The 15,763-nt window shown below is 40.8% G+C and overlaps 1 protein-coding gene across 9 annotated transcripts in view; it reads left to right on the forward strand.

Annotated features, from left to right (window-relative positions):
* The first annotated feature begins 5,421 nt into the window (after nucleotides 1–5,421).
* Nucleotides 5,422–15,763, forward strand: part of Tcerg1 (transcription elongation regulator 1) — a 58,966-nt gene continuing 48,624 nt past the window's right edge. For all 9 annotated transcript variants that reach the window (XR_010041664.1, XM_063232312.1, XM_063232313.1 and 6 more), the window contains exons 1-4: nucleotides 5,422–5,542; nucleotides 10,440–10,665; nucleotides 13,283–13,435; nucleotides 14,430–14,889. Coding sequence is in view for 8 of the 9 variants with exons in the window: in XM_063232312.1 (XP_063088382.1) it covers nucleotides 5,484–5,542; nucleotides 10,440–10,665; nucleotides 13,283–13,435; nucleotides 14,430–14,889 (898 nt within the window). In the remaining variant the exon portion in view is untranslated. The remainder of the gene's footprint in view (nucleotides 5,543–10,439; nucleotides 10,666–13,282; nucleotides 13,436–14,429; nucleotides 14,890–15,763) is intronic.

Raw genomic sequence — 15,763 nt, forward strand, 5'->3', positions numbered from 1 at the left:
CAAGCCAGAACACAAATCATCTGGAGTCCAATAACCAATGCAGCGCTTTCCAGCAGAAACCTCATGAGCCTGGATGCTATTGGTTTTTCTGATCTTCTGGCTCTGGCCAGAATTTCCCATACAGAAAAGCCTAAAGTATTCCAGCTCTACTCTTTTAGGTAGCATCTCTGAACCTTTCCAAACTCTTCCCACAAGCCATAACCAAAGTCTCTTGAGGCTCATGGCCAGGTATAGTCACAGCAACAACTCCACTCCCCTGGTACTAATTTCTGTCTTGGTTACTTTTCTCTTAGTGGGACAAAATACCTGCCACCCAAAATGAAGGAAGCAAAGGTTTATTTAGTTCATAGTTTGTGGAGGTTTCATAATCTGCTGGGTCCAAGGCAGAGTGGCTGCTTAGTTATGGTGTTCCCAGAAGTGAAATATACAAAAAGCCTACAAAATTTTTACTATATTATATAATTGAAAAAAAATGTAAGGGTGAATGAACAGAAAGCTACTTCAAATTGTGGTAACAGGGAATTGTAACCCCTCAATCAGCTCCCAGATTTGAGCCATTTTATACTCCCAGGACCTCTTGAATGACAAGGAGGCTGGGTCCTCTTCTGGAAGGATCCTGATGTGCCAAAAAATTTACAGTCAGTCTTTCTCTCAACCTTCCCTAGAGGGACCTAAGTCCCGTTGTCTGACTGACTGTTGAAGAAAGGGAAATGATCAGACATTTTAGGGACCAAATCAAGGGACCCAAAACATCACTGTGGCCCTCCAGCATAGGAACCTGTAGAGGTCAAGTGATAAATGAAGTTTTAGCAAATGTCTGGCTCACAGTGAGTCCAATATGTCCTTGGATCCATCCAGTAGTCATTTCCCCTGTTCTGCAATGTATAATTGAGATTGATGTACTTAGTATCCAGCAGAATCCTCTCCTTGTTCCCTAATCTGTGATGTGAGGGCCATTATGGTTGGGAAGACCCAGTGGGAGCCATCAGAGTTGCCTTTGCCTCTGGTAAAACAGTAAACCAGAAGCAGTATCGCATTCCTGGAGGGATCCCAGAAGTTACTGCCACCATCAAGGACTTAAAGGATGCACATCACCATTTGATTCTTCCATTTGGCCTGTGCAGAAGACAGATGGGGCTTAGAGAGTGACAGTAGATTACCATGAGCTGAATCATGTGGTGACTCTGAATGTAGCTGCAGTACCAGATGTGACTTCCTGGCTTGAGCTGTTTAACACATCTTCTGGTACTTTGTATACAGCTATTGCCTACAGCAAATGCCTTTTTATCCATCCCTATCCATAAGGACCATCAGAAACAATTTGTTTCAGCTGGCAAGGCCAGCAGTATGCCTTCACTGTCTTACTTCAGGGGGATATTAAGTTGCCAGCCCTATTTCACAACTTAGTTCATAGGGATCTTGATTGCCTTCTCTTCCCACATGATATCACACTAGATCATTACATGGATGATGTTATGCTGATTGGCCGTGTGAGCAGGAGGCAGCAATGCTCTGGTTTTCTCTATAATGCATTTGAGAGCCAAAGAAGGGAAATAAATGCAACAAAAAAGTTCAAGGTCATTTTGTCTCAGTGAAAATTCTAGAGGTTCAGTGGTGTGGGACATGTAGGGATAATCCTTCTAAGGTAAAAGATAAGTTGTTGCAGCTGGCTTCCCCTCAGAACAAAACGGAGGTACAATGCCTAGTGGGCCTATTTGGATTTTGGAGGCAACACATTCCTCACTTAGGTGTCTTACTCTGGCCCATTTATCAAGTGTCGAAGAAAGCCACTAATTTTGAGTGGGGCTCAGAGCAGGAAACGCTCTGCAACAAGTCTAAACTGCTGTGCAGTCCACTTTTCCACTGGAGCCGTATGGTCCAACAGATCCAATGGTACTTCAAGTGTCAGTGACAGATAAAGATGCTGTTTGGAGTCTCTGGCAGGCTCCCATGGGTGAATTGTAGTAGAAACCTTTAGGATTTTGGAGTACAGTTCTACTATCATCTGCAGACAACTATTCTACCTTTGAAAAACAGCTCTTGGCCTGGTACTGGCCATAGTGGAAATTGAACACTTGACTAGGGGACACAATGTCACCATGCAACCTGAGTTGCCTATCATGGCCTGGGTATAATCTGATCCACCAAGTCATAAGGTTGGACATGCACAGCAACAGTCTGTCATTCAATGGAAGTGGTATATTTGTGATCCAGCCGGGGCAGGTCTAGAGGGTACAAGTGAATTACATGAGGAAGTTGCCCAGATACCTATGGCTCCTACAACTGCTATGTTGCCTTCTGTTTCCCAGAATGCACCTATGGCCTTGTGAGTGTCCCCTATGATCAGCTGTGAGAGAAGAGAAGGCTGGGGCCTGGTTTATGGGTGGCTCTGCACCTTATTCAGGCATTACCTGCAAGTGGACAGCTGTAGCATTACAGTGCCTTTCTGGGATATACCCAAAGAACAGTGATGAAGGGAAACTACTGTAGTGGGCAGAACTTTGGGCAGTGAAGCTGGGCATGGTGGCCTACGCCTGTAATCCCAGCACTCAGGAGGCTGAGGCAGGAGGATCGTTGCGAGTTTGAGACCAGCCTGGGCTATGAAGTGAGCTCAAGGCCAGCCTGAACTGCATAGCGAGACCCTGTCTCAAAGAGACCAAAAAAAAAAAACAACCTTTGGGCAGTGTACCTGATAGTATATTTTTCCTAGAAGAAATGCCCAGATTTGTGACTGTATACCGATTCATGGGCCATAGCCAGTGGGCTGGCCAGGTGATCAGGAACTTGAACACAATTGGAAAATCAGTGACAAAGATATTTGGAGAAGAGGTATGTGGATAGACCTCTCCATAGGGGGCAGATGATGTAAAAATATTTGTTTCCCATGTAAATGCTCACCAAAAGGTAACATCAGCAGAAGAGAACTTTGATAATCAAGTAGATAAGATGACTTGCTCTGTGGATAGTGGCCAACCTCTTTCAGCAACCCATCATTGCCCATAGCCAGGACTCAAGGGTCCAGGACTGAAGGAGTGGAAGCAGGAATGGTACCACTCATCATACCCCTCGTTATCCACTAGCAAAATGTTTGCTTCCTGTCCCCATGACCCTATGTTCTCCTGGCTTAGAAGTCTTAGTTCCAGAGGGAGGAAAACTTGTACCAGGGACACAACAATGGTATCACTGAACTTAAAGCTAAGACTTTCCCCTGGTCATTTTGGTCTCCTCATACTTCTGAGGAAATAAATTAAAAATGGAGTCACAGTGTTGTCAGGAATGACTGACTCAGGCTATTGAGGGGAAATTAGATCACTACTCCACAATGAAGGAAAGCAAAAATATATGGGGAATGCAGGAGATCCCTTAGAGTGCCTTTTCATAGTATCATCCCCTGCCCTGTTATTAAAGTCAATGGGACACTACAACAACCTAATACAAGCAGGATGACAGCTATCCAGAGCCTTCAGGAATGAAGGTATGAGTAACTTCACCAGAGAAATAAGCCAAGATGTTTGCTGAAGGCCAAAGAAAAACAGAATGGTAGTGGAAGAAGGAAGTGGAAGAAAAGCCAGCTCCAACCTTGTGATCAGCTACAGAAATGGGGATTGTAATTGTACTATTTCTCCCCTAATACGTTTCTACTATAATATACTGTTGATGGACTTAATACTTATTCTTTTTTTTTTTTTTTTTTGGTCTTTTTCCTTTTTATCGGTACCAGGGATCGAACTCACGACTGCCTGTTTGCAAGGCAGGCGCTTATGCCGCTGAGCTAAATCTCCAGCCCTACTTATTCTTAAACCTGTGTTATAATACTGAAGTTATGAAATGATAAGAGTAAGCATCAACCAAAGAAAATTTACATTCTATTCTGCTGAGGGAATTAGTGCGTTTCTGTTTGTGTGCAGGATAGTTATAACACGTTAGGTGAAATTATATGCATGTCATTGTATCTGGAGACAGGTTTAAGGAAATGGGTTTGATTGCCAAATTGACAAGGTGTGGATTATAGTGGTTGACTGGTTGTGTCAATTTGAGAGGTTTAGAAGCTTAACTAAATTGGCTTAGCAATTCTACACCCTAAGGTGTAGAAGATCCACCTTGGGGTGGCTCATATCCTGGATGGTATAAAAGGACAGGCAAGTTTCTGTTCTTTGGAGAAACTCTAGTCTTCGCTTTCAGCTTAGACATCTTCTGGTTTCCAGCATACAGATTCTTCAGCTTCTGCCTTGGATCCTTTGGCCTTCCGTCACAGACCCATTCTGGTTCAGACTTGCATGGGACAGGGCAAGTGACCTCCAGACCTTGGATTGAATCCTCCAGCCTCCCACCTGCAGAAATCCTCTGTACGTTTCTTCATCCTACTCTGTGGCTGATGATTGTAAATCAATCTTGTAATTTCTTATACATTTGTATATCTTGTGTTATATCTGTTTCTTTAGTAAAATCCTAACACAGTGGTACTTGTTACAATTTAATGGATTTTAATATACTTATAAAGTGTGCAACCATCACTATCATCTAATTCCAGAACATTTTCATTATCCAAAAAGAAAATACATAGTGATAAAGATTATCTTCTGATATCAGGGTGGGCTGATTTTAGACAAGTGTGTTTTGAATTTGAAGGAGAAATCCAAAATACAAATTGCAAAGAGCTTTGACTTCTCTTATTTAGTTTATTGGTGCAGGTCCTTTGCACTGAGCTGCATTTACAATTCTTTCTTATTTTTTATTTTGAAACAAGGTTCTCATTAAATCACTAAATTGCAGAGGCTGAGCTTGAACTTCCTCCTGCCTCAGCCTTCCACAGCGCTAAGATTACAGGTGATGCAACCATGACTGGCAAATTTATTTTTCTTAATGCAAGCAATTTATATACTATTTACTAGCACGTAAATATTTAGTATAATTGGGAAGTATACCTGTAATTCATAATATGTTATTTAATAACATTCTTACAGAGTTGAGTGGTGGTGACTTCAAGCTCTTGTTTAACTGGAAAGCAAGGAAATGTTGGTTTCCATAGCAGCTCTGCGATTGGTTTAGGCGCGACCAGACTCCATTTTGATTGGTTCATTCAATGAATACCTTTTCAGCTTGAGCCGCTAATGGCCAATATGGCTACACAACTGGCTCCTGGAAACCGGCAGACACGTGGCTATTGCAGGCCAGGCCTAAAGTAGGAGGACCTTGTTTTACTTACCGCTAGGGGTGCAGGCTATTTCTAGTTGCTACAGTCTCATTTCCCAGAAAGCCTCTTGAGCGACCAATCAACGGATAGTCCCAATACCGCTTTCAAAGTCGGCGGGCCCTTTAACCAATAGTAGAGCAGATACCGCCTCCACCACCAGGATTGATGGGAAGTTTTACGAATCATATGATGCATCTCCGCTATCTCCGCCTCCCTCACTTGGGATTGACGATCCTTCTGACCAATAGGGAACGCCGGGTCGGCGGGTGGATGAACGCGGCCCTCTGTAATGGCGGAGCGTGGCGGGGACGGGGGGGACGGCGAGCGATTCAACCCGGGGGAGCTCAGGTAAGGGGCGCTGCTTTCCCTTTCATGTAACCGCGCGCCGGAGTGCCGGGGATCGGGTGTGCTCGCAGAGACCCGGAGCGGACGGCGGGCAGGGGTCTTGCGGCTCGGAGCCAAGACCGCATGGGGTTGACCAGGGGAAGGAGACTGTGGCTTGAATGAGGGCGCCGGGCCGCGGCCTGCTGCGCGTTCCGTGGGCGCTCCCAGCGGCGTTGATGGGGTCCCTTCGCCCTCGCGGCCCGCCGCTGGGCTTGCAGCTCCCGCCCTGGGCCCGCGCTTCCTCGCCGCCCTCCGGCTGCGCCCCGTCGCGGGCCGCGCTCCCTCGCCGCCGCCCCTCGGCCGCGGGACTCCGCGCTGGACTCAGCCTCTTCGAGCCCTCCGCGGCGCCGTTGCCCTGAAGCTCGCCTGTCACTCCACTCGTTTTTCTTAACTTCGTGTGGCTCTTTTCCTGTTTCTCTCATTGCTTCTTCCTCTCTTTTATTATCCCGCAGTTGTGACTAATCCCAGCAGCAGGCGTTTGTTAGGCACTTGGTAATTGCCTCAAAGCGCTTTAGTTAGGGTTCGCATTTATTTCTCAGAACCACCCTTTGGAGTAGTCGGTGTTTTCATATTGCAGGCCATAGATCAGAGGCGTCCGAAAAAGTTACTCCCCCATCTTCCAGGTGAGGAAGCAGCCTCCCAGCGGTGGGCTCGGTGGAGCTAGAGTGGAATCACGGTTCCAGGAAGTGACCCAAGCCCAGGCCGGCCGGATCGAGAGCCTGCGATCTTGATCGGTTTTCTGATCACCTCCTCACGCCATTTCTCTAAAGAGTGTAGTGATCTTTTTCTGGAATCTCCATGCCGATGGAATTTGTAATTACAATGTGACAAAATACCAGTGACCTTTACAATCTTTCCTTTGTGGGTGGTTTTCGAGGAAAAAAGAGATACTGTTTTTCGAATGTGTTACATTTTAACCTCCCTGTCTGGGAACAGTGTGGTTTCAGATACTCAGTTCCCATTCTGAACAGTACCATTCTCAGCATGTGAAGGTGAAAAATGGCAGCGTAAATTATGAGGACTCTTGAATTGTCTAGAATTTAAGATGCAGTTGTATAAGAAAATGGATGTTCTTAATGTTTGGAAGAAAATAGGGTCTTTCAGATTCTGAAGTGTTACACGCGAAAATTCCCATTTTGAGAGGAGTAAAAAGTTTGTCAGATGTTAGAGGTAAATCTCATCTTTTATTCCCATATGCACGCTAATAAGGAGTAGTGTGTTGTCAGAGTTTTTCCAATGTTAGTGATAGAAGATTTTTTCTTGATTCTTATGACTAAAGCCTGTATAGTCTAGGTGGAATTTCGGGGCGCGCGGGGGGGGGGCGGGATTTCAGAAAGTATGTTGAGAGCCAGATGTGGTGGCACATGTTTGTAATCTCAGCAGTGTCTGTAATCCCAGCATTCAGGGAGATTCAGGTATAAGGATCATTGCAGGTAACTTTTGAACTGACGCTGAATAAGGAACCATTCATGTAAAGAGCCTTGAAAAGAGCATGCCAGGTAGAGGGAAATAGGACCATTGTGACTGCAATCGATAAACTTCTAGTGTAGTGGTTTGTGCCTGTAATCCCAGTGCACTGGAAAGCTGATGCTGGGAAATTGAAAGTGCCCAGCCCAGGCACTTTAGCAAGACCCTGTATCAAAATAAAAGTGTAAAGGTTGTAGCTCAGCCTGAAATCTGTGGCTTCAATCCTCTAATCCCTGATACTACAAAAAATACTGATGATCAGAAAGACTAGAGTGGAAAGCTCTACGAGGACCAGAGTATAGGGCCTGATAATATGTAGTTAGTTAGGTAATGATAGTAACTAACACTGTTACTGATAGTAATGCCAATACTAATACCAATACTTGCCAGTACTATTACCATTCTTATGTTATAATAATAGTAATAGTAGCTAACACTTACATGGCACTTACATGTTGTTTCAAGTGTCTTACTTTATTGACTCATTTAGCCCTTGCTGCAGGTTGTGTGTTTTGATGAAGCAGTGCACTGTAAATAAAGAGCATGGTACATGCTCCACACATAATTGACAATGGCAACATTTTTGAAGAGAAATTGTATGAATTTCACCATCATTCTAGAGGCAGACTTTTGAAAATCATCTGGTTTAATTAACAGCCAAGTTCCTTCTACACTGAAACAGTATGTTAGGTTTTGTGAGGCAATTAAAGTAATGATAGTTACTGAATACTAGATTGCATATTTCACTGGGATTACCTCATTGATGAGAAATATGAGATAGTTTTTAGTTCTGTTCACATCTGAGGACACTCAGACTCAGAAATTAATGTAACTAGCTTGATAACAAAAGGCAGACAGAGACGTGATAGTACTCTTTGAGTCAAGCCTAAATACTTAAATATAAGTAGAAGTACGAAATTCCAAAAAGAAATACATGTATTGCAGATTTCTTGAAAAATCGGCAGATTAAAAGAAAATATAGGATTAAGGTACATCATTAGTTCAAACTGAAGCAGTATCTTTCTGTGATTTTTAACTTTTTTTGTCCTAAAATTTGAGACATATCCTCAAGTAACAGTGGCTCTCCGTTTGAAAAAGACCTCCTGGCTATTTTGATAGAATTCATATTCCTTACTGCAGTGAATATCTTTGACTCATCTTCAATCTTTTGAGTGTGGGATTGTTTGCAAATTTGCCTGAACACAATTTGTGTAGTAGTTCTGGATTTGTTTACTATCATATGGTGCTAGGTGGCAACTTGGTTCTGAGGACTTTTTTGTGTATCAGAATTGAACTTTGGATGTTGAAAATTTAGAGGAAGTTCAAAGAGTAATCATATGCAGAATTTTAAAAAATATGAGAAAGTTGTGCAGAAGCCATTCTGGTGAGGAAAGCTTGTAAAAATGATTATTTTCAAATATAGATGAAGAAGATACTCATTTACCTTCTCTTGTATATGAAAGTGGGGATTGTCTGCATAATGTAGAGCTTTATATTAGCTATTGGGAAGAACATGATACATGATGCTCAGTAGATGGATGATGGCAAATTGTAGTTTAATTTTGAAAAAAAAAATTTTTGGGGGGTACCGGGAGTCGAACTCAGGACCTTGCACTTGCCAGGCAGGTGCTTATGCCACTGAGCTAAATCCCTGGCCCCGGCAAATTGTAGTTTAAAAAATTATTTATATATTTATTTATTTCAAGGCAGGTTCTTGTGCTGCCCAGGGTGACCTCACTTGCAGTCGTCTTGCCTCAGCCTCCCAAGTTGCTGAAATGACAAGTATATTCCAGTGCACCTGACTGTAGCAAAAGATAATTATAAGATTCTGTATAGTCTACTTGTAAGGTAACTTAGGCTATGACATCACCTCGTATTTATTGGCTCAAGAAAAAATATTGAGATCTGTGTCCAGACCTAACTGTGTGCTGGGGATACCAGAGTGAACAGAATTTCTATTCTAAAGGAATTTACCTCATGTTATTAGGAGCCCTGTGCTTGTATTTGAATCTTGGCTTTACTACCAAACCATTTAGTGGTCATGGGCAAGTTATTTAACTTGCATGCTCTAATTCTTCATCTATAAAATGAGGACATAATAGTATCTATCTTACAGAAAAATTTTTTTTTTAAACTGGTACCGGGGATTCTTACAGGATTTTTATGATGGGTAAATGAAAAGCCGTGGGAGCACTGCCTAGCACATAGCACTTTGAAAGGTTAATAATCTTTTTAAAGCACTTGGAAAAAATAAATAATAATACATAATACTTAATGGCACTGTTTATTTGTTTAAATGAAGAAATATATCAGGGTGTTCAGAGAGAGAGATGGGGTGTAGTGAAGGGATAGGCTTTCCCTTTCTCTTTAGATGGAGAATACCATTGACCTCTTAAATCACATCCACCTCCATTTATAAACTTGGAATTTGGAAGAAATTTCACACTTCCACACTTAAAAAGCGCAGAAGCTTGAAACTGTACTTTTTCTGATTTTTGTATTTGCATGCAAGCATGCTCTTTTTTTATTCTAAATTATCTGTGGGTGATAAATATATTTGTGGTCTTCACTTACTCTTTCGTATTCATTGGTCTTTTCCTGTTTCCTTCCTCCTTCTTTTGATTGAACCCAGTGCTTCATATGTGCTAAGAAAGAGCTTTTCCACTGAGCCTCACTGCCATCCCTCTGTGTTTATTTTCTAAGAAACATTCTTTCACTTGACCGTAGCCTAGCAATCAACTTGATCAATTTATAATATTGTAATACTTTATTGTGAGTTGATCCAGTGGTTTTTTTAAATATAAAATTTCTTCCCTTTGGTATAGTACATCAGCTAGGTTGGTATTTTTTTTTTTTAAGTCTTTAATCTGGAACATTTCTACAACCTTTCTTAGCCTTTTCTGTAAAACATTGGTATTTTTATTTTTTGAAAAATGTTTAGTTTTTTAACATTGGTATTTTAGTAGACCATTCCTTATTAATGAATTATGGTTGCACATGCTTGGCCTAGTGTAGGTGATACTGTATGTCCTCTCAGTCACATTTCCTGTCTTTAATTAGGTGATAAGAATTTCGATCCTTTGGTTAAGGTATTGCTGATTTTCCTATGGTGTTTTTCATGTTTTGTGACTGTGATTTGCATAGAGGCAGACACAGATCATCTGCGTATCCTACCCAGATTTGCCATCGCTTGGATGGTCTCACTGATGGTTTGTACCATGATGGCTGCAAAATGGTGATGGTGGCAACTTCAGTTTCATTTAAGGGCCTTTTATATTTGATATAATTAAAAGTTAGCAACCACCCTTGTCTTCCTCCTGTTCCTTTTCTTCCTCTTTTTTTTTTTGGTTGTAAATCTAAGAGTGAGAAATGTGTTCTTTGTTTTTTTATACAGGATGGCTCAACAGCAGGCCTTGAGATTCCGAGGCCCTGCTCCGCCACCAAATGCAGTGATGCGAGGGCCACCACCTCTCATGCGACCGCCACCGCCGTTTGGTATGATGCGAGGCCCTCCTCCACCACCTCGGCCCCCTTTTGGGCGTCCTCCTTTTGATCCTAATATGCCGCCTATGCCTCCTCCAGGAGGGATTCCTCCACCTATGGGCCCTCCACACCTCCAGGTGAGGATATAAAAGTTGCTGTTTCTTTGTTGGTATCAGGATCCAAATTATATATGAATTTTCTTACATTTTGAGTTTTTAAATAGTTTCAATTTATAGAACAGTGCACAAACAAGGTATCTACGTAGTGGTAGCAGTAATCAGTATATAAATTTAGATGGTTGAGATGATAATAGAAAAATGTACATATAAAATGAAGATAATAGAAAAATGTACATATAAAATGAAGATTGAATAGAGTAATTCTTACCTTTATTAGTGCTATGAATTGTTTATTTATTTACTTGTTTTTGGTTTTTGGGGGACAGGGATTCATTATGTATTTCAACATGACCATAACTCACTGTGTAGCCCAGGAGGGCCTCAAACTCAGGGCAATCCTTCTGCCTCAGACTCTCAAGTGATGAGATGATAGGCAGCGCCACCACACATGGCTTGAATTATTTGTTAGTAATGTCTTTTTTATGAGAAATGAAGTTGAAATCTTAATGTGTTGAGTGGAGGAAATTTATGTTCAAATATTTATAGTGTCAATAATAAAGATATATGCAATACAATATTTGAATGTTTTTATCTTTCCTGAAATTTTTTTACTGCTTTAGAGAAAGATTTATTATGAAATTTCTTTAAATAAAAACATTGGTGATATTTTAACCTTATACTTATATCCCTTGCTAGTGTATCTAGCCTTACTTATTGTGTGATTAAGGTCATGAAAGTATCAATTCTCAAATGTCAGCTTTTTAGATTGTATTGTTTGAATATGTATTTGTTTTCTCAAGTTAGATTGTACTTTTATGAAACCAAATAAATACATATTATCATCTTCTTTCCATTAGCTTGGTCAAGAGTGAGCTATACAAATGGCCTACTTTTTAAGGGATATGCTGCAAGATTTGAAGAAAAATACAGCTTTTTGACTTAGTGACTGGAAATTTTGTGCATGAGAATTTGTTCTTATTTGTGCTTTTAAGAGTTAAATGGAAATACATCAAATGTTGTGATGCAGTACTACTTGATCTATAATTGTGTAGTTTCGCATTAAGTTAAGTGATTTCTAGCTAAGGTTGCATGACATATTGGGATAGATTTTTATATAATGTAAGCCTGTGGCTGATACCTGAAAGACACGAAACCGAAATGAGTTTGGAGAAAGGAAATAGTTTTTAGGAAAGCAAAATATAGTTTTATATTCTTAACATGTTTTCTTCAGTCAGCGTGTACTTTGGATAACTGAATTTTACTATTATGTATAGATTGTAGAAGAAATCTTTTTAATCACTATTCCAGATGTTTTTAAAATATTAAGCCCTATATTCATTACATTTTTAATTTTGAAACTCATTTTTATGCACAATAAAAACTTGAAAGATCCTTGTAATAAGCAGTTGGGAGTCTGGCACAGTGGTACATACTTGTCATACCAGCTACTCTGGAGGCTGAGTCAGAAGGATCCCAAATTGGAGAGGCCTAGCTGGATGTGGTGTCCCATGCTTGTAATTCCAGCACCAGGAAAGTTGAGGCAAGAGGATCACCTCATGTTTGAGGCCAGCCTGGACTACATAACTATTTAAGAAAAAAGCTAAAAACAATTCAGAGAGGCCAGCCTGGGCAACCTAGGGAGACCCTGTCTCAGAATAAAGGAGGTGCTGGGTAAGTAGCTCAGTAGTAGAGCATCCCTGGATTTAATCACCAGTACCAAAAATCTCCCAACAAAAACCAACAGTAAGAAAAGTTAGTCACAGATTGGGTGTATATGTTTAAAAAAGGGGGCAACTTCCTTTTCTGTTTCAGTAAGATACAGCAATTATGTAAAATTCTTTTAGTTTGAGATCGTGGGTTGTATCAGTAGTCATTGAAGAATGCCAGAGAAATTTTCAGAGATACTGTCAAATCATTAATAGATCTTTTAAGTTAAAAAAATTATACTCTATCTTGAGTTGAATTGTAATTTTCTGCTAAGAGATGGAATAAGACGCTCGGTGTAGTTTAGGGCACGTGCTCTGGCTTCATTATCCAACACACATACACACAACACTTTGGGGATGGATAACTATTTTGCTGGATTTTTAAACCTTATTGATGTTTACATCTTTGAGCTTTGCTATTATTTAATGAAAAATAAGATAGAGTGAATGTTTTCCTGCTAATATTTTGCTTGTAGGAAAGGAGGTTAAAGGATTAGGTATGTATGATTTTCTGTTTTGATTATTGCTGTGTGTTGTAAAGTACTTCCCTTACCACTATTCCCTATTATGGGTGAGCTGTAAGACATTGGCGTCTTGGTACTAACAGAGGATCCAGTTTTTTCTTTTAAAAATAGTTAAAAGTAATCTGTTATCCAGTATATGAAAAAAATGCAGATAATATATAGAGAAAAACACAAAACTCACCCAGAGTTGACTAGTGTTAGGTTTTGATGTATTTTTTTCCTTTTTAATTAGTATGCTTAGTAATCATTTTTATTACAGAGAAACTGTAACAACAGATCAATGTATTTGAACAGGTTGTAGCACTGTTTTCTCTTCTAGTGCTTTACTTTTGGTTGGGATTCAGTAATAACTTGAAGAAAAAAGCATAATTCTAAGTGACTGTAACTGTTCTTGTGCATTAACAGAGACCACCTTTCATGCCTCCACCCATGGGAACCATGCCTCCACCTCCAGGGATGATGTTTCCCCCAGGAATGCCACCTGTGACTGCTCCTGGTACTCCAGCACTGCCTCCTACTGAGGAGATATGGGTGGAAAATAAAACTCCAGATGGGAAGGTAAATTATAAAACATAAAAGTTGTTATTTTCGTGATAGCAGTGAAGCTGAAGAGTTCTGTCAGATTGAAATTTACAAGTGCCCTTATCCATTAAGAATGAGCAGGGGGGTAGGATGAGACTTCAGGGAAAGCTGACTGGATCAGACTTTTGTGCAGTTATAAGGCTGTCAGTATACATTTATTCACCTATGACTCTGAAGCTTAAGTTTGATGATGTATCATCAATTCACAAGGCTGTTCCCAAGTTTGGTGATTTGCTATAGGGCAAGGCAGATAGGCTCACAGCTGAGACATTCTACAGTAAACGGATATAGAGCAAAACTTGCAGTAGAAATAAGGTGCACAAGGTGAAGCATGAAGGAAAAGAGGCATAATATCCAAAGAGTCCTCCCCCAGAAGAATCACATAGGATGGTCTTAATTTCCTAGGTGTGGAATGATGAGAGTACATGTGAAAATGTTTTCTACAAGGAAGCTCACCTGAGTTGAGGTGTCTTTTGTTGGAGGAGGGGGGTGGCATAGATATCTGTTTACTGTATTCTAAGATTCTCCACAGTCCTTGAAGGAAAGCAGAAGTTTAACATGAACTGTAGCTTTTGCATAAGTTTTTTTAAGCATCACCATGCTACTGTCATTGTTAGTAGTTAGAGAATGGTGAGACCCTGTAGAAATTTAGGTTCCCAGACTCTAGGCAAGTCTGACTTTGTAAGCAGGACTTTATAGGGTAGCAGTGTCAACCTGCTAAGTTAACTTTCTGTACAAGGTAAAACATTGGGTTTTCTTTTTTGTGTATGTTAAAAATACAGCATTTTTACTGTGAAAAATTGGTGTGGGGTGGAATTATCTGTAGTCCATAATATATGAATAACCTATTTTGGGTTACTTTCTCTTTTCTGAAAAGATATTTTTAAGTACTTTTTCAAGACAAAATATGGTTGCATTATTTTTAATAATGTTTGATGGATTCTGCAATACTGCTCTATTTCTTATGCAGGTTTATTATTATAATGCTCGGACTCGTGAATCTGCATGGACTAAACCAGACGGAGTTAAGGTTATTCAGCAGTCAGAACTGACACCTATGCTTGCAGCCCAAGCACAGGTTCAGGCCCAGGCCCAGGCCCAGGCCCAGGCCCAGGCGCAGGCCCAGGCGCAGGCTCAGGCCCAGGCCCAGGCGCAGGCACAGGCCCAAGCTCAAGCCCAGGCCCAGGCCCAGGCTCAGGCTCAAGCCCAGGCCCAGGCCCAGGCACAGGCTCAGGCCCAGGCCCAGGCCCAGGCCCAGGCTCAGGCTCAGGCACAGGCACAGGCACAGGTGCAAGCACAAGCAGTAGGAGCTTCCACCCCTACGACCAGTAGCCCAGCACCTGCAGTGTCTACTTCAACGTCATCGTCCACCCCATCCTCTACCACTTCTACTACAACAACTGCTACTTCGGTTGTGCAGACAGTATCAAGTGAGTACCAGCCTGGCATGTGTTTTTATTTAGGGGCTAGAGAAATAAACAGATAGGAACTGACTGCATTCAAAAATGACCCTAGTGTTTTTGGTATTATCCTTGATGTTACAAAATAAATTTTTGACATTAAAACTTAAGAGAAAATAAATTTATGTTAGAAGAGGAAATTACTTTGTGGTTCATGGGGTTGAACTGCAGAAGTGAGAGCTTGCTATCAACTCGATCAACACTAATGATGTGGAGTTTGTAAAATAAGTTGAGTCTTGACCACTGCCTTACAAAGTTTGAATTTTTCTACTTGAAGAGGCAAGAATAATACATGTGAAATAGAATAGTCTGCAAAATCACACAGTGAAAATAAACGAGCCTGAGAAATGGGTGAACTGATAGGTACTGAAGTATATATTTTGAAGGCTGCGGGATAGGATTTAACTAAGTTCACAAATAAGGAAAGGACTTACAAATAGGAACAGTGTCAGCGAAGGCTGGGAAATGAGCAGTTATCCAGTTTGTGGGATGAGGTGGTTTATATTGGTTAGTAAATGGAATAAGTGAGATTAGATTATTAAGACTAAGAATCAGGCAGTTGGGTGAGGCAAACTCTCAGCGGCTTGTATAAATCCAGAATTCTGGAAGATTTTTCTGGTGCTGGTTGTTTGGTACTGTTGATGTCAGGAGACTGCTTAGATTCTTAGGAACTTGTCGGTAGTGTCTTTTAGAAAGTATTAGAGGAGGATGTAGGCAGGTGAAATGAATTGAAAAGAAGTTAGAAAGACAAAATTTTTATATGTAATGTTGCAGAAACCCAAAGATCAGTTTTTTAAAAAGTGAATCAGTAAATACCAGATTGAGGGATGCATTTATTTAATTG

The sequence above is a fragment of the Cavia porcellus genome, unplaced genomic scaffold (genome assembly GCF_034190915.1).
Source record: "Cavia porcellus strain 051 isolate PalLab524CR breed Dunkin Hartley unplaced genomic scaffold, mCavPor4.1 scaffold_21, whole genome shotgun sequence".
Taxonomy (NCBI): Eukaryota; Metazoa; Chordata; class Mammalia; order Rodentia; family Caviidae; genus Cavia; species Cavia porcellus.